General features: G+C 56.0%; 1 protein-coding gene across 2 annotated transcripts in view; it reads right to left on the minus strand.

The window, feature by feature from the left end:
* ITGA3 (integrin subunit alpha 3) overlaps positions 1-20,966 on the minus strand; it is a 31,401-nt gene extending 10,435 nt beyond the window's left edge. For both annotated transcript variants that reach the window (XM_029928561.1, XM_029928562.1), the window contains exons 1-16: positions 20,386-20,966; positions 12,522-12,649; positions 12,138-12,217; positions 9,102-9,351; positions 7,234-7,320; positions 6,472-6,679; positions 5,837-6,033; positions 3,680-3,768; positions 3,410-3,546; positions 3,170-3,256; positions 2,142-2,209; positions 1,931-2,067; positions 1,119-1,268; positions 921-1,018; positions 444-591; positions 128-196 (exon numbers count right to left, since the gene is read on the minus strand). In XM_029928561.1, the coding sequence (XP_029784421.1) occupies positions 128-196; positions 444-591; positions 921-1,018; positions 1,119-1,268; positions 1,931-2,067; positions 2,142-2,209; positions 3,170-3,256; positions 3,410-3,546; positions 3,680-3,768; positions 5,837-6,033; positions 6,472-6,679; positions 7,234-7,320; positions 9,102-9,351; positions 12,138-12,217; positions 12,522-12,649; positions 20,386-20,591 (2,139 nt within the window). In that variant the 5' untranslated portion in view covers positions 20,592-20,966. The remainder of the gene's footprint in view (positions 1-127; positions 197-443; positions 592-920; positions 1,019-1,118; positions 1,269-1,930; positions 2,068-2,141; positions 2,210-3,169; positions 3,257-3,409; positions 3,547-3,679; positions 3,769-5,836; positions 6,034-6,471; positions 6,680-7,233; positions 7,321-9,101; positions 9,352-12,137; positions 12,218-12,521; positions 12,650-20,385) is intronic.
* Between the last annotated feature and the right edge of the window lie 2,245 nt (positions 20,967-23,211).

Below are 23,211 nucleotides of genomic sequence, written 5' to 3' on the forward strand. Positions count from 1 at the left end.
CTGTCCCCTACTCTGGCTCTTTGCTTTAAGCAAGCCTGGGAAGCGGGCAGGCAGAAGCAAGGTCAATGCGCTCACCAGAGTAGCAGCCTGGGACCCACAGGGCTGGGAAGGTCTGGCCAGCACTCACCCTCTGGTTCCGTTTGAAGGGGTTCCCCAGCTCACAGATGATGGTCTCATTGGCCTGGCACGTCCCAGCCTGAGGAAAGATGACAAATCAGGCCTGGGTGGTCAGAGAAGGGCTTCTCCAGCCCCTTCCCTGTGACACTGGGTCTGATGCCGTGGAGGCTCCAGCACCGTGTTCCCCTAGCCTTAGAGACGCTTCAAGGACCCGAGGAAGCACAGCCTAGAGTAAGGAAGGTGGACACGTGACAAATAAGAGTGCATGCAAATGCCATGCATATAAGGATGCAAATGTTCAATGGAGCCCCAGTTGGGCTACTCACGGGGCGCACTGAGGACAGCAGCAGGGCGGGAGGCACGGCCAAGGTGAGCAGCGCCTCGTGGGCGTCTTCCCCAGTCCGCTCCCTGCTCCGGATATTGGTCACATTGATGCTCAAGTGTAGCTTCCGGACGTCTTTGCTGTAGTGCAGCCTGAGGCGGGAAAGGGGACCCGGATGAGCCCAGAGCCCCACCCCAGGCCCGCCCCAGATCAACCAGGCCCCGCCCCTCAGGTCCGCAGGTGAGGAAAGCCCCTCCTCCCGACACTAAGGCCCAGCTCTGCAGCCTCGGTGAGGACAGCGCATTTCCTGGCCAGTGAAAGGCCAGCCTGACATCCACCTGGTCAATTAACGTCCCGCCTTTCCCTGAGGCCCCTTCCCTCAGATCTTCCGGGGTCCCTCTGATCTCTGACCCTGAAGGCCCCGCTCCTCAAGTTCAGTTAGCCAACGAAGCCCCGCCCCGCCCCTGGCCAATCAGAGCACCTGCTCAGAGGTTGCCCCAGCTCCGATACGAAGGCCGCCTTCATGTCCAAGTTGCTGTCGCATTTGTTGTCCTGGCCGCACTCCTTCTGGAACTGAACCTGGCGGAGGCCGGAGTCGGCGTAAGGGCCCAGCACCCAGAGCGCCCTCTCGCTCCACAGCCCTTCCGGGCCCCGCCCTTCCGACCCCGGCCCCACCCACCTCGGTGTGGTTCTCCAGGGTCTGTGCCTGGTTTAGGACCGGGTACGCGTCCAGGGACCGCAGCCCCAGCCGGGGGCGCTCAGGCATCCGCAAAGGTAATGAGTAGTTCATGGAAATGATGATGGGGCGGAGTTTGTCGCGGACGTTGTCCTGGGGAAGGAGGGGGAGCCGATCCCAGCGTTGCACTCCTCTTCCCCGCTCCCCAAGTTGAATCCTCCCACAGCCTTGAACCCTCAAGGAGAAGATAAGACCCCCTCCACACTGAAAAACCCCAGTAAGGGTGAACTCCCTCCGGTCTTATCACCACACTGACCCCCTTCCTACCACTTGATCCACAAGCAAGGTGATGGGACTTCTCCTCCCCAGAGATGGGGGGCTGGAAGGGGCTGTTGAGCCTCCCTTCATCCCGGGGGTCCCCAGGTTGTGCTCTCTCTTTCAACCACATCCTAGAGAAGAGCTGAACTGGTCCCCCACTCACAGACCTCTTTTTCTCCCAGACACAAACTAAGCCAAGAGTCTCACTTTTCTCAGAGGTGATGAGCCCTTTGGCACCCATTCCCACTCTGAAGGTCTCTCTCTCTCTCTCTCTCTCTCTCTTTCTCTCTCTCTCTCTCTCTCTCTCTCTCTCTCTCTCTCTCTCTCTACCACATGCTGTGCACCATATCCCCTGCAGCCCTATGGCTTTCCAGGCCACCCTCCCCCACCTATGTCTCTGGGGAGACTCCAGTCCATCCCCCCCTGCCCTGGGGGGACTCTAGCTACCTCCTGCCAAGGTCCTGGAGCCAGTGTCCCACCCTAAGCCCCTCCCTCACCATCAGGAGCAGTTCTAGCTTCTGACAGTGCGTGTCTGGCATGGAGAAGAAGCCATGGAAGACGGCAGACTGACTGCGGGCGAAGCGAAGCCTGGGCGGTCGGCGGTCCCGGTCGGCCTCCAGGGTGTAGGCCAGGGCTGGAGGTGGCCAGGGTGGTTAGCAAATGGCCAGGTAGCCATGCCCCTCCACGCCCCGCCCCCCCAACACTCACTGATGTTTCGCCTGTAGTTGGGGTTCCCGGCACTCTGGTTGTAGGCAAAGCACAGCTCCACCTGCATGCTGTTGGGAGGCAGGGGACAGATAGGAGGGCCAGCTCACAGTGGCACCCCGTTTTCCAGGCCCTGGCTCTCACCCCTGTACTGGGCAAGGGGGAAACCAGGGCCCTTAGAAGAAAAGGCGGGGACGACTCTGGAGAGTCCACATAGTTGGTTGGGGGTGTCCCACGTTTCTTCCCTCCCTACTCCCATTAAAGCCATAGAAAACAGGGTTAGAGATCACCAGTTGGGAAACGGAGGCCCTGAGAGCAGGAGTTCCCTGAAGTCACCCGTTGGTTGGTACCCTGCCCAATCTTGTATAGGACCTACGGTCCAGATCTCCTTCTCCCACTCACCCCTGCTTTCTGCTCTGTGGCCCTCTGCCTTCTGATCCGGGTCTCATTCACGCAAAGACCTCGGGGTTGTCACCATCGTTACTACTGACACCATCTTAGCAACTAACACGTTCTGAGCACGTAGGGTGTACAAGGTGCCGTGCGAAGGGCTTTCTGTACATTATCTCATTTAATTATCACAACAGTCCTGTAAATTGGTTATGACTATTAACCTTGGTTTATAGGCAACGACTCTGAGACTCAGAGGGATTAACCATTTGCCCAAGGTGGCTCTCTCTCCTGTCCTCCTAAGTGTGTCCCTCTCCCTTCCTCCTCTAGGAAGTCACTCCCCATAGCCCACCCCTACCACTGCAGTGGGCATAGCTGGGATTTCTTCAAACAAGGCCATCCAGAGCTCCCACTCCAAACCACCGTCCTCTACTGCCTCCTTCTCCACCCCAATGGGATATTTGCTTATTACCTCCCACAAAGAGGTTGGGTAGGAGGGGCAATGCTTACCCCCAAGAACCAACCCTCTAATGGTGGGATATCAGGAGTTTCCAGGGGAGGGGTCTGGGAGCCAGGGTCCCTCCTGGCGTGCTCATATATAAGGAGGAGTGAGCAGACAGAGCAGGGACTGAGAGTCTCACCAGGAGGTGGCTGTGCAGAACGCAGGGTCTAGCACGGATGGCCTGGCCACCAAGGTCTTGTGGAGGATGTTGATGACAGGCCGTGCCCTGCAGAGAAAACACAACAGACATCAGTGCCTCCTGCCTGCCCCCGGGGCTCAGGCTCCCATGGACCCGGTGCTGAAGGTGGACAGAAATAGGGCTCCGTGCAAACAGGCCTGGAGCACAGAAAGGCGCCTACGTCCCAGTGCCCTGGCTTACCGCAGCAGCACAATGCGGTCTGACAGGCTCCCCACTAGCAGGTCTGGGTAGAAGTTCTCATCCACGTCCATCCGGCCACTCAGTGAGTAGCCAAAGGTGGCCAAGCCAGGCAGTCCCAGCTCTTCCCCGTCGATCACCTGGGCAAGGGAGGCAGGAGGAAGCGGTGGAGACAGGCTCAGGGTGAGCTCTGGGGAGTGGGGCCCAGGGGGAACAGGGGGAAGGTGTGTGAGGTGAAGGAGGGCAGGCCCCCTTGTTCCGGCCCGTCCATACCTGCTGCGGCCGTCTGAGGAGCCCGCTGGAGCTGCTGTGGTAGATGTACACCTTTCCCAAGCCCTCGAATGGGGCTCCCACAGCAACGTCTGGGGAAGAGAGGCAGGACAGGTCACTCTGAGTACTGTGGGCCCCATGTCTCCCCAACCTTGCGCTCCAGGCCACAGGGTCCAGCATGAAATTGACCCTGCCAAGCGGGGCTTCAGAACACCAGGGAACAGAGTTCTGTGGCTCGGGATTAAAACTGGAACCATTGTGGGGCACCTGGGTGGCTCAGTCGGCTAAGTGTCCGACCGGCTCAGATCATGATCTCACAGTTCGTGGGTTCGAGCCCCGCGTTAGGCTCTGTGCTGACAGCTAACTGAGAGCCTGGGGCCTGTCTTCACATCCTGTGTCTTCCTCTCTTTCTCTCTCTCTCCGACCCTCCCCTGCCCGCTCTGTCTCTAAAAAAAAAAAAAGACATAAAACTGGGACCATCGTGAGCCCAGTTGCTTCCTTTGATGTGTGGGAAAGTAGGTCTAGGAGAGGCAAATGACTTACCTAAAGTCACACGGCAAGTTAACTCCAGATTCCTGCCCACTGGCCTAGTGTCTGTTTTCCCCTTATTAGGGTCCCTTCCATCTCCTCCACCAACCTCCCCTTCAGATACTAGGTTCTTCTGATGACATTTACCAGCAGGGCCACAAAAAGAAGTGTTTCCCCACTTCTTCACCACGTATTAACCAAGCACACTGATCTCATTTAATCCCGACAAGATTGCTGGTGAGCAATCACAGGTGAGGAAGCAGACTCAGAAAGCCCCAAGTCACACAACTAACGAGTAGAAAAGAGGAAAGTTTGAGTCCCCGTCTAACACCGGGGGCTGGAATTTTAATCACACTGTAACTTCTCTTGTTAAAATCCTTTAGACTTTTCAAATTCTAACCATTATTTCCACAAATAAGCCCCAAATGTTTTATTATCTTCTTAAATTTTACCAAATTCTTTCTAGTTTGCTGTGCTTGATCTGATAGGGCGTAGGTAACCAGAAAGCGAAGCTTGTTAGAGAAGTATGTAAAGTTGGGGTAGGGGGGCGTCTGGGTGGCTCAGTCGGTTAAGCGTCTGACTTCGGGTCAGGTCATGATCTCACGGTTTGTGGGTTTGAGCCCCGCATTAGGCTCTGGGCTGATGTCCCAGAGCCTGGAGCCTGCTTCGGATTCTGTGTCTCCCTCTCTCTCTGCCCCTCCCCTGCTCATGCTCTCTCTATATTAAAAATAAATAAAAACCAAAAAAAGTTAAAAAAAAAAGTATGTAAAGGAAAAGTAAGTAGGTCCTGAGTAGAAAGCAGACAACTCTTCTATCAGTAAATGCTTAGGCTTTGCTAACTGAACTTTCTAGCACCTATTTGGGCTCTTTAGAGGCTCCTCTGCCTTCCTTTCCATCCTCAGGTATGTTCTGGGAAATCGAGGTTGTCAGAAAAAGTGGTTTCCAGATAAGCCAGGTGCTCTCATAGCACCAGGCTCTTCCTTAATCTGTCCCCTTTCCTTGACCCCCCAGGTCTAAAGGGTCCCCAAATCCTGTAGAGCACTGGATGCCCTCTATATCTGGGTTCCCATTTTGCCTCAGCCCCCAACACCCCACACTTGATAGACTACATTCTTGATCTTAACACCCCCAGCCTTGCTCTCCCCCATCCATCCCATGTCACCCTCCAGAATCATCTTTCAAGGTACCAAGCTATCAGATCACATCCCTGCCCCGAAACCTTCTCTGGACGCCCTTCGGCCATTACCCACATGTAAGGCCCTGGTTCCTCTGTCTGGCTTTCAGGGCACCCGCCCCATCTCTACAAGGCCATTCCAGCCTCATCTCTGATGTCAACACCCCACATCCATGCAGTTTGGGTGAAGGGGACAAGTATCCCGTGCCCACGTTGTGCTCCTTCTGTTCCCCTCCACTGTGCACACTCGGCCCAGCCTCCGACGCCCAGTGGTACATCCACTCCTCCAGGAGGTCCACCGAGCTTGCCTCTGGTGGCTCCCTCCGCACGGCCTCTCTCTATGACTGCTGTGAGCTCCCTGGCCCTGGGCCCCAGTCTCCTCTTCAGGCCCTGCCAAGCCTGGTATGCGGCTGGCACTCAGTCAGTGGGTGTGCTGGGGCAGGAGTGCTGGCTCATACCCTGGAATCCGTCCTGGTTGATGTCACCAATGCTGGCCACGGAGAAGCCAAAGGCAGAGCGACTGGGGCCGTGAAGAAGGAGGGAGGGGTGGGCAGGGAAGGAGGTGCCTGCCTGGTTCATGAAGACATAGACGGCACCCCCTACTTCTTCTTTCCGCTCGAAGTAGTAGGGGGCGCCCACCAGGAGGTCCTGCCACCTACACAGGAGAGAAGGGGGGAAATAGGAGTGTGGGGTCAGTCTCCAACTTACAGCAGAATTCTTGTTTAGCAGGTACAATTGTGCCAGGGCACACAGCTACACCAATGGCCCTCTCTGGGCATGGGAAAAACATGGAAAAGCCAACATGACCCGTCCGAGAGGGACACGTGTGTCATGGGGAAGCCGTGGAGGCCCCGATCACAGCCAAACCACCCATGTCCACGAGAACCGTAAAATGACAAAAGGAGATGCGTGTGTCATGCAATTGACATGTAAACACCCGGCATCTCTAATCGCAGGTCAACACACAAATCTGACTTGTAGATCCCCGTAAATAGCATGCAGACAACGGAACCATCGCAAACCTCCATTTCTCTGCCCTGGCTCGCACAAGCCTGCCCCCCCTCACCATTAGCCCCAGGCCCCAGATTCTCACCCATCATTGTTCAGGTCTGCCAGGGCAATGGCGCTGCCAAAGTAGGCGCCCACCTGCGTGCCCTCCAGCACCTGCCTCCTCCGAAGGTCCCCGCCTGCCTCCTGGCTCAGCAAGAAGACAGCGCCCATATGTCGGTGCCGCGGGGCTCCTGTCACAATCGTGATGTCCTTGGGGTGCAGGACGGCGCTGCCCACCTGCACGGTATACCCTGGGGTGAGGGGAAGGTGGTGAATCAAAGCTCAGTAAACTGCCCCCTTCCACTCAGGATCCAGCCCCCCGAATCTCCAGCAAGGCTGGGGGTGTTAAGATCAAGAATGTAGTCTATCAAGTGTGGGGTGTTAAGGGCTGGGACAAAACGGGAACCCAGATATAGAGGGCATCCAGTGCTCTACAGGACTTGGGGACCTATTAGACCTGGGGGTCAAGGAAAGGGGACGGATTAAGGAAGAGATTGATATCTTCTTTTCCACTATCCCAAGTTGGGAAAGAACATGGACCCTGGACGCCCGGCTTCCAATCCCATCTGCACACTGGACTGTGACTTCTGCGAAGGTAGAGACCTTGCATCTTGGGTAGCCCAGATCAGGTCCAGCATGCAGGTGGTGCTAATAGGTGTGTGCTAGTTGAACTCAACGCCACTAGTCACACCTGCACCGTGGCCTCCCTCTTCTACCAGGCACTGAAGGCGAGAGGCCAGCAGACTAGGAACAGAGCCCCCCTTCTTTCCCCCACCACCCCCTGAGCTACCACAGCTGGACTCACCAATATAGAGGTTTCCTTGGTCCTCCTGGGTCTTATAACTATATTCGGATAAATCCCAGTCCTTCCGCTGAATCATGTAGCTGTTTCCTTCATAAGAATTTCCGGGAGGGGGAGGGGAGGACTTTAGATCATCACTCTCTTCATCCTCCACGTCTGGGTCCCCCTGCCACCCCCACCCCAATAAGGATGATAATAACCCCTTTTATTTGTGAGCCCTTTGCCATTGGCAAAACATGTCCTCTTTATCTTCATAATTCTGTGAAGGAGAATGATGAGTCCCATTTTACAGATGAGAAAAGCAAGGCTCGGAGGGGAGAGCTGTAGAGACACGGCTAGAATCTTGTCATCCAGATTTCCCTCCATCTAGAACATTGAGACCAGACTCCACACTGTGATCTCCTGGTTCTACCCCCTAACTCGGGCTGCCTACCTGTCCCCTGCTCCCGTGGGGCTTCTGCTAGAGAGTGGCCGTGGCCCTGCTGAGGTTCTAAAGGACCAGGGGGCAGGGAAGGCAGGACCAGAGGACTGAGCAGAGACCTCAGTCGCAGGTGGGTCAAACTACAACTGCGCCCTGGGTCAAGAGGAAGTGATTCAGGGCTCTCTCTGCCGGTTGATTCCACAATAACAAGGATGCAGTCAGGAGAGAAGGCTCACTGTGGCTACAACGTGTGTGGTGGGCAGAGGTGTATGTGGAGGAGACAGGAGCCCTTAGATGCCTGAGTGGCAGCGTGGGACACAACAGTTACAAACACGGCTCTTGATACACAGAAATACTACACAGGCCCCCAAAGGATTGCCCTATACGTACTGAGGCGGAAAAATGCCCCAGCTTATGGATAAGTGGAAAGAGAAAGGAGCAGGGCAGCATGTTTAGTGTGATTCTCTTTGTGCGCATGTTTTTTTTTTTAATTTTTCATGTCTTTATTTTATTTTGAGAGAGACAGAGTGTAAGTGGGGGAGGGGCAGAGAGAGAGGGAGACACAGAACCGGAAGCAGGCTCCAGGCTCTGGGCTGTCAGCACAGAGCCCGATGTGGGGCTCGAACCCACAAAACGTGAGAGCATGACCTGAGCCGAAGTCGGACACTTAACCGACTGAGTCACTCGGGTGCCCCTGGATGCATGTTTTTAAAAGATATCTGTAGATCCTGAGGCACCTGGATGGCTCAGTCGGTTAAGAATCCGACTCGGCTTTGGCGGTTTGGGTTCAGGTCATGATCTCTGCGTTGTGAGATAGAGCCCCATGTCAGGCTCTGCGCTGTTAGGCGCATTCTTGGGATTCTCTGCCTCCTGTATCTCTGTCCCTGCCTCCGCTCACACGCACGCACTCTCAAAATAAATAAACATTTAAAAAATTTTAAAAAGGATCTCTATATATCCTAACATAAGCCGGTGGTTCCTCAGGACAGGAATTTGCACAGGGAAACAGGACGAGGGCAGTGGGTGGGAGAGGAGGGACACTTTAGCTCTTTGTTTTACCAGATCCTACCGCGCCAGATCCAGGTGTATCTGGAGCATGTTTTATTGTTTTAATAAGGCTTTAAATGCTTGAAGTGGAGTCCGATGGACCTGCGTTTCATCACTTACTATTGGTCCTGGGCAATTTACTTTACATCTCGGAGGCTCGGTTTTCCATAAAATGGGTATGATGCTACCTGCCTCATAAGAGTATTTTAGGATTAATTAACACAATATACGTGTAAAGCCTCTGGTACACTGTAAGCACTTTAAAATAGCAGAGGTGCTGGTGGTGGCCAATATGGGCAAAGAGCTCTCTTCTGCCCTCTAGTGGGGAGAGTCTGGGCTGGCTGTCCCAGGGGCTAGCTGGGAGCGGGTGCTCCTCCCTCCTCCCGTCCCCCAAGGTCCCTACCTTTCCAGTTATAGGCACCCGGCGCGCCGAAGTACACGGTGTTCTGGGTGAAGCCACCGCTGGTGCCCAGCTGGCACATACCGGTCTCCAGGTAGTCCGTGTTGCTGTTGCACATCTCATTGTGGTAGGTCTGCCAGTCATCAGTGTGGTCCAGCTGGAGGTCATTGCCCCGCACGTAGCACTTGCCCACCATGCGTCGCTGGTCCTCCGACCCTGACCACAGCACCTGGGTGTAGCGGTGGGCGCAGACCTGGGGACACACCCCCCGACACACACAGCCTGAGCCCGTAGCAGGGACCCAAGACCAGCTGTCCCGTTGGCCCTGTGCACCTCTGGCTTTGCTGGAGAGGAGTTGGAGGAGGTCTCCTGGCTTCTTCCCTTCCCACAGGGACGCCTGGACCTGCGTCTCCTTTCTGGGATTTGGAAATCTGCTCTGAAGGTTGGGAACACGTTTTGGGAGGCCAGAGGCTCCTGGGTTTGAGGGTGGCTTACAGATCTTGGCAAAAGGAAAAGGGAATGTGGGATCCAGGCTCTCGGGTCTGAAAGGAGCTAGATACAGAGCAGATTAAGGAACTTACTTCTCTGCTCTGCATTAAGAAATGGAAGAGCCCTATTAAAATAATAATAGCAACAACACCAGTAGTCATAGCAGCTTACCATACACCAGACATGAAGTCAAAGCTCTTCACATGTTAACTCCACTACACCTCCTAATACTCATACAGAGTAAGGACAATTTCCACCCCCATTTTACATAAGGAAACTGAGGCCCAGAGAGCTAAGTCTCTAACTAAGCTCTCACATCCAGACAGAAGCAGAGAACACTCAAACCAAGGCTGTCAGGCTCCTGAGGTGGAGCTCCTAAGCACCAGGCTAGGCTGCTCTGCCCCTCTCCTGCCCTCTCCCAGCACGCTGGAGGCACTCCACAAATAGTTATGGGGCAAATCGATGAGAAGAAGGTGTTTGTAAAACAGCCAGGGGTCAGGCGAAATCCAAAACGAGGCCTGGGTCTCATGTGCTTGCTCTCTGGGTCTCCTTCCAGCCATGGGCTCCAACAACGGCAGGCCTGAGTCACCTCGAAGCTTCCAGGGCTAGAAGAGTGCGCGGCACATAGTAGGTGCTCACTAAACATTTGTCGCATGAACCTGATGGGCCAGCAGACGACTGTCGAAGGGCCCGGGATCTAGGACTGCCTTAAATGGAATCCTAGACCACACCATCTGTAACATGGTTTTAAAACGGCATTTCACAATCAACAAAACTAATAGCAACTGATGGACCAAGAAAAGATGGTTGCAAATGACCTATCCGATAAAGAGCCAGTATCCAAAATCTATGAGAAACTCAACAAACTCCACACCCAAAAACAAATAATCCAGTAAAGAAATGGGCAGAAGACATGAACAGTCACTTCTCCAAAGAGGACATCCAGATGGCCAACAGACACATGAAACGATGCTCAGTGTCACTCATCATCAGGGAAATACAAATCAAAACTACACTGAGATACCACCTCACGCCGGTCAGAGTGGCTAAAATGAACAAATCAAGAGACTACAGATGCTGGAGGGGATGTGGAGAAACCCTCCCACACTGTTGGTGGGAATGTAAACTGGTGCAGCCGCTCTGGAAAACAGTGTGGAGGTTCCTCAAAAAACTATCCATAGAACTCCCTTATGACCCAGCAATAGCATTGCTGGGGATTTACCCAAGAGAGACAGAAATGCTGATGCATAGGGGCACATGTACCCCAATGTTCATAGCAGCACTGTCAACAATAGCCAAACCTTGGAAAGAGCCTAAATGTCCATCAACTGATGAGTGGATCAAGAAGATATGGTTTATATATACAATGGAATATTACATGCTAATGAGAAAGAATGAAATCTGGCCATTTGTAGCAAAGTGGATGGACCTCAATGGTGTCATGCTAAGTGAAATAAGTCAGGCGGAGAAGGACACATACCATATGTTTTCACTCATATGTGGAACAGGAGAAATTTAACAGAGGACCATGGGGGAGAGGACTGGGGGAAAATAGTTAAGGAGAGGGAGGGAGGCAAACCATGAAAGACTCTTAAATACAGAGAACAAACTGAGGTTGATGGGGGTGGGGAAGAGGGGGAAATGGGTGATGGCACTTGTCGGGAAGAGCACTGGGTGGTATACGGAAACCAACCTGGCAATAAAGTATAATAAAAAAATTTTTTAAAAATAAAATGGTGTTTCAGTTTTAAGCTCCAGCATTTGATGCAAACCCAGAGCTTAAAACAGTGTTCAAAGGTAACAGAAATTGCAACAGGGATGACTATGGGGGTGGCAACTGATTGGAAGGGGACATGCTCTCTGGAATGATGTTTGTGTTTCTTTAATGGGTGCTCGTGACACAGGTGTTGAATGCGTCCGGACTCCCTAAAAGGTAACATCTGTACATTTTGCTGTCTGTATATTTCATATCAATTTTTAAAAGTGAGAAAAAGAATGATTTATCTGGGATTCAAAAATTGAGACCCCCCCCCAGGGGCAGACACTGAAGAATGCAGCCAGGAAGCAGCCAGTGACAGCAGGGAGTGGCCCCCGAACCCCAGCCGGGTGAGCTGGGGTCAGCAGGGTTGTGCCTCTTCTGCCAGCAGCCTGTCAGGAAGGAGCGGGCCCAGGCCACACTGCCCTAGGCCTTCTCTGCCCTTTGCTCCTCACAGTTCCCTCAGCTCATTCCCACGAAGGGTGAGCACCCCGGGAGGGTGGCACTGGAGGGGGGGAGAGGAAGTGGGTGATTCAGACAGGACCCGGGCCGTGCCAGGCTCTAGGAGTGTGCCAGCACTCCTCCCCCCACCCTCTCATACCACATAAGTGCAGGATTGAGGGGACACGAAGGCCCATGGAGACAGAGGCATGGAAACAGACATCCGCAAGGTCCCAGCTCACTCACCCAAGACCTCTTTCCTGCCCTCTGCTTCTGCCCCCTGCTCCTGGGAAATGAAGGAGAGGGCTGGGCGGGGCAGGGTGGGGGGAAGCAGACAGTGAGTACCCACTTACCAGGACTCTGCCCGCAGGGCCCTGGCTGGCCACAGTCACCCCGAGCCACATGTCCTCAATAATGTGATGGTTAGGGTCACCTGTGGACATGGTGGGGGATCATGAGCCAGGGCACTCATTGTCCCTGTGCCCAGAGCCTCGAGGGCACGGGCCAGTCTTTCTGGCCCTTTACTCCTACAGACCTCCCCCCACCCACCGTGTCCCTCTCCGGCCCACCATTAATCTCAGCCCCACAAATCCCATGTGATCCCACTCTCCTCTAAGAGCTCTCTCCTCCCAGCTGGACAAGAAGGGACTTGGAGCTCCCTGGGGTCATTCTCTCTGTGCTACCCATCCCCCACCAGACTCCTGACCCAGCGCTGATCCCCCGCGCCTTCCCCTCACTTTTCTCGGAGATGTCCATCCGCATACAGTCATCCTTGTGGGCAGTGAGTGGGCACAGGTACACAGCACCGGTCCGGTTGGTATAGCCATCAGGCATGGCGAGGTCCCGGGGAGCACCAGCCAGGAGCCTGGGGAGCAAGGAGGTTGGTGGGGCCGAGCTCAGACTCCCCAAAGCCTGCTTCAAACAACTCCCTGTTCGCCATGTTTCCTGGGCATTTGCTGTGTGTCTCAGGTGCCAGGCTGTGGCCAGGATCTGGGGTCATAAGATGAAAGGATCCTGGCCCCTGCCCTCCAGGAGAGGCCAGTGCGGGGGGGGGGGGGGGGGGGGGGGGGGGGGGGGGGGGGGGGGGGGGGGGGGGGGGGGGGGGGGGGGGGGGGGGGGGCCCTGGGGAGGAAAGCGGAGTGGGGGGCAAAGCTGCCCAGATCCAGTGTGGGGAGCAGTCAGGGAGGCACACAGAAGAGGGGAGTCCAGCCTGAGCTGATGATGACAAGGACTCACCAGGAGAAAGGGTGGAAGAGCACTTCAGGCAAAGGTGTAACATGTGCGAGGGCCAGGAAGTATGAGCAAGCGGGGTGACTCAGGATCCACACGTCCCCCAGTACAGCGCAGGGAGGGGGTGCGGGGGGGGGCCCCGTGGGGCGCACACAGGAGGGCAGGGTGGAAAGGGCAGCCACAGAGGGATTTCTAAGCAAGGGAGTGACAGGAGCAGATCTGGGTTTTGGGAGGAATGTGTGGCATCTGAGTGACACAGTCAGATCTGGATTCTGGAAGGAATGCTTTGGCTTCTGAGGTGAAGGTAGACGGGAAGAAAGACCAGAGGAATCCTGGCACAGGTAAACTTCCGGAGGGTGGGGCCTGAGGGGAGACCATGTGAGGGGTGGGGTGGGCTGCTGGAGCCCTGGTCCTTCCCCTCTAAGCTTCGGTCTAGGGGCTAACATGGAAGAAGACAAGCAGGAGGTAACTAGTGAATGCAGTTGAGTGTCCCCTAAACCAGACCCAGGGGAGCTGGGTCAGCAGTGACCTGGGTGATGTCTACTCTCCCCCCACCACGGCACACTACCACCCTGGGACAGGCATACAAGGTACGGGGGGCGGGCTGGGCACCTGACACTTTGGACAATGTGGCCACAGGGCAGAGTTCTTGGCGGTAGGCACGTGAGTGGGGATGGGCAAGGACAATCACACAGCCCCCAGCCTGCCTAGTGCCCATCTTTGGGGATGTTAACTGCAAGTTCCTACAAGGGTGCTTAGAGGCCTGGCCATCCATCCCCTCCCGTCCCAGAGAGGTGGCTACTGAAGAGGAAGGCAGATCAGCCTGGAAGCAGGATGTCAGAAGACATCAGAAATCTCTGGCACGTGTGTTAAAACAGCAAAGTCCTGGGGCCCCTGGGTGGCTCAGTTGGTTAAGAGGCCAACTTCAGGTCATGATCTCAGGGTTCGTGAGTTCGAGCCCCATACCAGGGCTCTGTGCTGACAACTTGGAGCCTGCAGCCTGCTTCAGATTCTGCGTATCCCTCTCTCTCTGCCCCTCCACCATTCACACTCTGTCTCTGTCTCAAATATAAATAAACATTAAAAAATTAAAAAAAAAACAAAAAACAGCAAAGCCCTCAGCCCACCAGGGACTGTGGGAATTGCAGCTGGGGGGTGGAGCCCTGGAACCTGCATATCTAACATGTGCCCCAAATACCGCGCACCTGTTTGAGGAGACAGCTCTATGGCCCCCTTGCTCTCTGGGCATCACCTCCCTGCAGCCTCTGGACACCCTGCCAGGCCCGCCTCCCAGACCCTGATGGACACAGCCTTCTGGGTGGCAGGTATCTCCGAGGTGCCCCTCCATCTGGCCCCAGCAACACTATTACCCTGAGGCTTCCGGCTCAGAACTTGGGCTCTGGGCTTCCTGCCAGGGTATGGAGGTGCACAGCAACGCCTCCCCCCTCCTCCCACCTCCTGCGGGTCCCTCCTGGGACCTGTGAGCAAGGGCTGCAAGGAGTGGGCAAGGCAGGGCCCGGGCATGCCGGGACCTGGGGTGCCTCCGCCCACTGGATGTCAGGAATGCACTGCCTGGGGGGTGCTGGCAAGGGGGTGGGACTTCTGCCTGCACCTCACTTCTCAGCTCACACCTCACCCTGGGAAGTGTCCCCGGGGGCAAGGGTGTGGCATCTTTAAGCAGAGCAGTGCTAGGAGGTGCCCGCAGGCAGGCTGGCAGGGCCCCAGGGTGGCAGCCATGGGCGGTTAGTCATCCTCTGTCTGGGTCGGAGAGGGTGCCCGGTGAGTCTGCTGCCTGACCACCCATGGACATCTGCCCCCCACCCCCACCCTGGCGCGACTGACAGGTAAGAGAGGGAAGCAAAAGCCCATGGGAAAGTAACATTCCAGCCGAAGGAAAAGAACCTGCCAGTCTGCTTGTAGCATTTGTTCTGCCTTGTGAGGCAGTTTCTTTTCCCTCTCTGAGTGGCGAGGGCCTCATCTGTAAAATGGGGACAGCAGCTGTCCCGCCAACCCTGGAGGGGGAACAAAGGGGTTCATTCTTCAAAAGGGCTTTCTTTTTTTTTTTAATGTTTTTTATTTATTTAAAAAAAATTTTTTATGTTTTTTACTTATTTTTGAGAGACAGAGAGAGACAGTGAGAGCAGGGGAGGGTCAGAGAGAGAGGGAGACACAGAATCTGAAGCAGGCTCCAGGCTCTGAGGTAGCTGTCAGCACAGAGCCCGATGCAGGGCTCGAACCGACGAACCGAGAGATCATGATCTGAGCTGAAGCTGGACGCTTAACCAACTGAGCCACAGCCAACGTGAGTGCTGTCTGCCTGACTTCTTGTGGCATCAGGGACTCACCTTAGCTCACTCCCAGGCATCCCCGCCCCCCAAGCACCCAGGAATTTTTGCCCCATAGTTAGGGGCCCTGGAACCGAGGGCAAATAGCAGACTAGTTCAGTTGTTTAGAGGGAAGAGGACGGGACCCAAGTGGCACTTGCACGGGGGTGGAATCACTAAGGCATTCTAGTGTGGTCACTCAGATTTGGCTGGAGGCTGAGGGATGGTACAGTGACCTTGAAGGGATAGGTGGGTCCGGGCCTCAGTGGGTGAGGAGGGCCTTGGGAGCCCAGTTTGCAGTCCAGGGCATGAAATGCAATGGAAGTGTTGTGTCCCCCAGCAGAGCCCTGACCCAGTTGTTGGGGCACGAGGTGACTAAGGGGCAGGGTGGCCATGACCTCCCAGCTTTGCTCATCTCTGAGGGAGTGGGCTGAGGGGCCCCTCCTCTTAGCCTCCTGGGGTGCCAAGCAGGCCGAATGGCAATTGGATCGAAATAAATCCCTTTGCCATCTATACCCGTTTGGCCCTCACCCTGCACCTGCCTTGTGCCCAATGATGGGCAGTGGGGCAGGACTGGTGCCCTAATTCTAGCCCCACATCTTAGGCCCCTCCTTTCCCAGAGACTCCACAGGGAGCCCCCCCCCCCCCCCCCCCCCCCCCCCCCCCCCCCCCCCCCCCCCCCCCGCCACCTCAACCCTCCTGGAGTATTTTTAGCTCCTACTTGGCCTTCTCAGAGGCCCTTTAAGGCCCTCTGGCTCCCAGCCCGGGATCCAGTGGGTCTATAGCCAGACGCCTGGGAGTTGGATGCAGAAAGGCTTGTGCAAAGGGTCAGGTCCAGGTTCCTCTAACCACAGCCAGGTGTGGGGGAGACCTTCCTGGCACGGAAAAGAAATGTGAAATAACATGCAAATGACCACCTCTGCTGCCTGCTGTTGGGTCTGGTCCGGATCAGTGAGTCCAAAAGCTGACCCCTCCCAGACCACCACCGAGCACTCGCTCTGGGCAGCAGTCAGAAGGGAAGCTGGCGGGATGCTTCACCCAGCTCTGGGAGCACGGAAGAAAAGAGGGAGATCAGAGGGCCCCTCTCCTGGAGCCGGGCTGGGCCTGGCTAGGAAACAGGAGGTTGGATGAAATGACCTCTCAAGGGCTTTCAAAGAGCTGCCTCCTCAGCTTCTCCTTTGGCTCCAGCCAGACAGCCCCTCCTGGCCTCTGGGGACCCCCTTGAGCTCCAAGTCCCATCAAAGCACTTCCTCACGCCCATTCCATCACTCTTCCTGGAGTGGTTCAAAGCTGATGGAACGGCCAAGCAGAATGCAGCAGAATGGGAGGAGGCTGGGGAACAGGATCCAGGAGCAGTTAAGACACCAAGCTGGCCCCCTGGAGGATGGGTGCGCTGGGGTGGGGGTGATGCTCAGAGACACACTGCCTGTCAGATTCAACTTCCCAGGCTCCTTGCCTGGGGGAGGCACTGGGGTGGCTCAAGTGGGAAGCTTTCAGTGAACTTGGAGGAGCCGGAGGCTCCAGACTGCAGACATGGTGCCTTACTCCTCAGGGGTGCCTTCCCCCTCAGGCCGGGAAGCGGGTCCCCAGGACACAGGCTCAGTTCTGCTGGGTGCCGGTGGGGGCAGCTCTCAGATGCAGGATCTCGGCTCTGCGCCCATCCCGCTGCCCGAATTAGCCATCTCCCACCCAGCCCCCTCTCCCTTCTGGTGACTCAGCCCTAGCACCAGAGTAACAAGCTGGAGGCATGGAAACAATGAGGGAGGACAGGAGAAAAAGGCCCTGGCCAGAAACAAGGCTGTCTTTCTCATTTCTTCTCCCTCTGGCTGGCTCCTTAGTATTTTTTCCCCTATACTCGATTGCTTAGGGCGATCTCCTTGTCAGGTAACCTCCATCCCTCGTGCTGCATCAGATATCCCCTCCCTCCTTTGTTTAGCTCCGGCCAAACCCCTTCCACTTCTTTTTCTATAAGATCAGGCTTCCCCTGCCTTCTGCCCAATTTTAAAGCTCCTTGGCCTAGACTGGTCACTGGAGAGAGCCAGAGAAAAAGAGCGTGCGGGAATTCTGCCTGCAGCCGCGACTGCTCTGCCGATTTCCTCTGGCACGAGCCTTGGAGGCTGCCAGGTGCCTGCCCTGCCCCGGGAAACGTGCTTTGGGAGAGCGCAGCAGGTAAGCCGGGTTCTTACCTAACTCAGATATGACCTCATCTGCCAGGGGCCACAACCACCTCTGCCCCAGGCTTCGCGGACACCCAGGCAAGGGCAAAGGGGAGAGAGAGCCCCAGCGGTATCTTCTAGATCCCACAGTCAGGTCAGAGCAGGACAACTGGATTCCCAGGAAGGAATGACAGAGCAGGGGCTGGGGGCAGGGGACAGGGGCCATCTCCCAGAGGAACAGTCCCTCTGCTTCCCCCGGGGTCCTCATGCATCTCGCCAAGAAGCCCAAAGCACCTTAGTCCTTGGCCTTGCTCCGAATCCCTCACTTCCAGAGACTGGGGAGCTGGGGCCTGGGTTAGAGTGAGCTCTGATGTTGTGGGCAGGGAACTCCGGTCCAGAGATAAGGGTGAACCCAGAAGTCCACACCTGGATTTTTAACTGCTTCTGGAATAAGCCCTTCTTTGAGAATATGATGAAAGCCATGCTCCTCCCCTCCTTCTGCTCCCAGAACAATACAGACCCATGGTACTTTCAAGGGTCCCCCATCTCCCAGAAACCATCTAGGAACCCTAGGCTAAGAGCTTGTTCAGGACCATGAAACCTCTCCCCTTTTTCCAAAGGGGCTTTGAGGCTAACAGAATATAAGACGTGACTTGTCAGTTCCCCTGAGCGGTGCACTCATGCAGCTGTTCACATCTGGCTACACAGCTGGCCGCAGCTAAATTTGGCCTGCCCAGCTGGCTTTCCCAAAGGGCCCAAGGGGCAGAATTCAGCGAGAGGAGGAGTTGAGCCAAGATACAGAACCATCCCCTGGGAACGACAGGATGCCCGAGAGAATGGCCCAGAACTCTATCTACAACTACCTGTCTCTGCAAGGGTCAGTAGTTTTAGAACCTTCGGGGCTCCTAGCATGCCTAATGCCATCTCTAGCTGCCCAGGAAGAAATGTAGAGGACCCCCCCCCCCCCACCGCATTGCCATCTTGGTTAGTGAGGGCCTGGCTTTGGCATGAGAGTCCTCACCTGCTCCTGAGAGATGTAGGCGTAACACGGCATTGCATACACCCTATGTCACAAAAGCCGACTCTCACCTTATGAAGAAGGCATGTTGTTTCCCCCCCACCCCGACACGTGGAGAAATTAAGACTCAGATATTAGTGACAGATCAAAGACTGAAAACTGGCAGTGGGACTCTGGTGCCAATTCTCTCCCCTCCATGCCAAGTTGCCTCTTATAGGCCAACAGAGGCAGGAAGGATCATATAGATGCAGGCCCAACACTTCTTTGGGGGAAAACCAGCTCAGAGAAGGGAAATATCTTGTTCAAGGCCACATAGTGGGTAGGGAGGGGTTGGGAGGTGGGGCTTACAGAGTCCATGATTTACTCCAGCTTTTCATGATTTACTCTTACTTTCCTGATCTTCTCTTTAGAGAAGACACCTTATAACATGCAGATTCAGTATTGAAAAATCTGAAAATCTTTGGGTTGGGGCGTAGAGAGCGCCAAGCTAGAAACCGGTGCTGATGGTCACCTAGGGTCTCCACAAGATGAAGGGCTCGCCAAGACCAGCCTGTGCTGGAAAGGGTGTGGTGGACTTGGTCCCTGCAGAAGTTAGACAGAGGCCAAGTAGATAGGTAGACTGGGCCTGGGCTGGGCCAGTGGGGCAGAGGCTGAGGCAGAGTTTGGACTTTGGATATTCCAAGCTTCCTCGAGTTTCTGCAGGCCCCCGCCAGAGTTGGGAAAGGTTCCAATACACTCTTACTCAGTGGAGGTGGGACACCAGGCGGGGGTGGACATCTGGTAGGTCCCCCAGCCCAAAGAGGTCGGTGTGGTCTGCCTGACCCGTCATAACTCCTTCCTCCTCAGGCAGCCTCCCCTCCCCCAGCTGCCTTTTTCTCCCAAATGCCAACCTTTGCATCTGAGCCCATGGCAGAGAACCTTCTGAAACCTGCACATGCCCCTCTAGACACGAGTGTGCATGGTGGCAGGGGGGGCGGGGCAGGGGGAGGAACCACAAACAGCTGGATATAATCTCCTTCTCCCCTCTTCCTTGTGGCTAGCTCTTCCCCCTCCTTCTTACAGCTGTTAGGGGAGGCGACCAGAAGAGAAAAACACTCTTTCCCTCTTCAAACCAAAACAAACACACTCAGGGTTGAAGATTCAACATGAATCTGTGGAATGCAGGGATGATGTCTGGTGGGAGGGCGTCTCTGCTGGGGGTGGCTTGCGGGGGGGGGGGGGGGTCAGGAGACCAAGCAGGAGTTGGGACAGCTCCCTCTGCCTACCCACCCTCAAGGGGTCAGAGGGAGCTCCTGGACAGCTCCAAACGCCCAGACTCGCCCATCACTTCACTCAGCAACCTCAGAGCGGCTGAGAGGGCCCTCCAGTCTGGCTCTGCAGAGGGTGTGGCTGGCATGGCCGGCAGACTACATGCAAGGGGTAAAGCCCCGGGAGCGCTTAAATACATATGCCCACAGGTTCTTCCCAGGCAAGGGGGAAGCGGGATCCACTAGGTGTTTATTTTCCCCACGACCCAGGCCTGGACAGAAATATACTGGTACATTAGGTACTCAGTTTACAGAATGGGAGGGTGCCCAGGATCCCACTTCTACTCATGAGAGAGGTGTGAAGAGCCCAGGGGCTGAGTTGAGACAGGTTCTGGCCCGGTTAGCACTTGCCAGTGATTACTGACCCCATCCCATCCCCAGTACCCCCACTTCCCGCCAGACCTTGGCAGAACAGCTGCCCAGATCCCAGCCCCTTAATCCCGGCTCCCTAGAGCGGGCGGCGGCCCTCGAAGCCTGGCTGTGACTCGGCTAAGGATCCGCATCCTACGCACACACTCCCTTCCACCCCACCCCACCCTCCCACCCCCCACGCCAGCCTCACTTACAGGTAGCGCTGCTGCCGCTCCGTCTGCCGATGGAGGGCGACCGAGTAGCCGAAGAGGCTGCCCGGGTTCTTGGCCTCCTTCACCACCAGGAATCGGGTGTCCAGGTTGAAGGCGGAGGCGACACGGCCCCCGGCGGCCACCATCAAGGCGAGCGCGCAGAGCATTGGGCGCCGGACGCAGGAGGCGCGGCGGGGGCCGGGGTCCATGGCTGCGAGCGGGAGCGGGAGGGCCGGGGCGAGAGCGCGTGAGGGTGCGGGGCTGGGGGTGAGGACCTGTTCACCTGCTGCCCGCGCCACCGCGGGCCGCGTCGTTGAGTCCGGCAGCGCCGATAAGTTTCTGGCCCCCAGCCCCCGTCAGTCTCGCGTCCCCTCGGGGTCTGCACTCTTATATTCCTCTCAGAGGCTCGCGGGTCTGTCCTCCCGCCAGCGCTGCCGCCGGGTCACCGCCCCCCCGGCCCGGGCACCCTGCCCCCAGCTGGTCCCCGGCCGCGCCCCCCTTGGCCGCACTGTTGCCTCCGATCCCGGCTCGGCGGCGGATCTGGGCGCGCGGACCGGTGGACCGCAAGGAAGACCGGAGGGGGGTGCCCTCCGCGCGCGCCCCGCCTCCCCACGCCCCACCAGCCCGCACCTCCCCACCTTGCGCGCCCAGCCGGGGCTCCGCTTTCCTTCCGGGGAAAGAGAAAAGGTCCCGGCTCCGCCACCGCCTCTTAAAGGGGCAGCACCGCCCCTCCCTCCTCATCCTCCCTAACTAGGCTCCGCCTTCTCCCCCAAACACCTGTCGGGAGCCCCCCAAGGCTTGGATTTCCCTTCCCCGCCCCTTGCTTCTCCCAAGAAGCGTCACCTCCTGAGCTAGACGGATTGGACGGGCGGGGCCGGGGGTGGGATTTGTCCGGCCGCTTTGCGCCGGTTGCTACTGCTGCGGGAAAGGCGGTTCCAGGAGCGGCCACCTCTGTGGGCCCTGCTGGAGAGCTCCGGCGTTGGCTGATCTGGGAACCGACGTCCGCGCGTCGCTGACTGGAATGCGCGACTCGCCTCCGCTGCGCTGTGAGTCCCCGAGAGGCGACTGGCGGTCTCTGGGCGTTCTCCCTCGCACCCAGGCCCTTCGCTGTCCTTGTCGAGATTTACTTCTCTTGCCTACCCGACCTCGCCCACCCTGATCCGGGCTGGGAGTGGTCCCTCGGCATAGCCAGACAGATGTTTAGCAATGGTAATAAACAAGCATTGCTAATTGTAATAAGCAACAAGACAGCAGGTCCTCCAAAGGGCGGAGCCTCTTTGTATCCCTTCTAAGCTCTTTGGGGTGGAAATGGGTCCCTTCTTAGAACGCACTGTGTGGCCGAGGAGCTGGGCCCAACCGTACACATACCTCACCCACTCCTGCCTTCAGGGCCCAGCCCAGCAGAATCCCAAAGGTTCCCTCCTCCTACCCGGGCTCAGACGGAGTGTTTGGAGACTGGGCGGGGACGGAGCCGCCCTAGGTGTACGATGGGTGGCGCCAGGTGGAAGTAGGTGGGCGGGGCCCAAAGGTCTGGTTATTCTCAGAAGACTCTAACTGAAAGGGAACTTGAAGAGGTCACTCTCTACTTTCTCGAATCTAACTCAGATTTCTCATACTGAAGCACAAAGACCCACTTTCGCTGAACATTTCTTTTCTCCAGACTGAAGGAACATTCTTATTTTGGCCCAGAAATCCAGGCCTCAGCGCTGGCGCTCTTGAAATTTGATTTAGAGGCCTTTATTTCTGAGAGTTTATAATAATAAGAAAACTATTATGTAGTAACTACTCATGCAGCAAGAACTATGCTAAGGGCTTTACAAAGGTAATTATTAGACTAAAGCTTCACAGCAACATTGGAAGATTATCTGTTTAAGGTGAGGAAACAGGTTCAGAAAGGTTAAGCAACTTGGTGAAGACCACACAGCTCGGATTTTAATCCTGTATTATCTCGGAGTCCTTCTTGACCACCTATGCTAATCAGTAACATTTGTGCAATACGTGGGGGCAGGTCTAGGTTTGGAGGGATCCTGAAGCTCATGCAATTTGGAGCCCTTTTTAAGGAAAGGAGTAGAGAGTTGAGGGAACAAAATTAGATTCAGAGGCTGGAAAGGGACGTGAACGTTATAGTTTATGAATTATTCCATGTGCAGACTCTTGTTTCATCCTCCTGGCCTCTCAGTGAAGTCAGGATTATCATCCTCATTTGATTTAGGAGGGAACCTGGACGTCCAAGGTCACCCAGCTCATTCCAGTGGGAGCCAGGACCAGAAGCTCCGGGCCACACCTATGTCTTTAAGAGCGGAGTCCCGGGCAGATGTTGATCAGCTAGCCAGATACTAAATGAAAGCAGCTGCAGTAACAGCATTCTCTGCAGTGTCCTGCCTGACGACGCGCATCCCTGTCTGCCCTTAGGACAGCATCTGTCCCTGCGCTGTGACTCCCAGAGCCACCCAGCCCCTTCCCCATGGTCTGCCTTGTGGCCCAGTGCCTGCAGGACTATCTAGGGTCAAGGACCAAGAAGCTGACCTGGATGGAAGTTGACCAGTTACCCTGTTCTCCTTCGGGCTGGCCGCTGGGTCCTCCACCGTATTCCTGGAGGAGGGGAGACATCCAGGGCCAGGAGAATAGGGGGCCAGGGTGGCGGCTAAGTGTGGGCAGGGTCCCACCTGAAACAGCTTTGAGAGTCCTGTGATGACAGATGGGCTCTGTGCCAGGCATTATCTCTTTGGCCACCCCAAACAGGAATGACCAGCACGTCCGATCCCAGGGCCGGGAGCAGGAAAAGGATGAGGGATGGTTTTTCCACTCCAGGGGAGGATCCTGAGGGAA

This window comes from Suricata suricatta, chromosome 17 (genome assembly GCF_006229205.1).
Source record: "Suricata suricatta isolate VVHF042 chromosome 17, meerkat_22Aug2017_6uvM2_HiC, whole genome shotgun sequence".
Lineage (NCBI taxonomy): Eukaryota > Metazoa > Chordata > Mammalia > Carnivora > Herpestidae > Suricata > Suricata suricatta.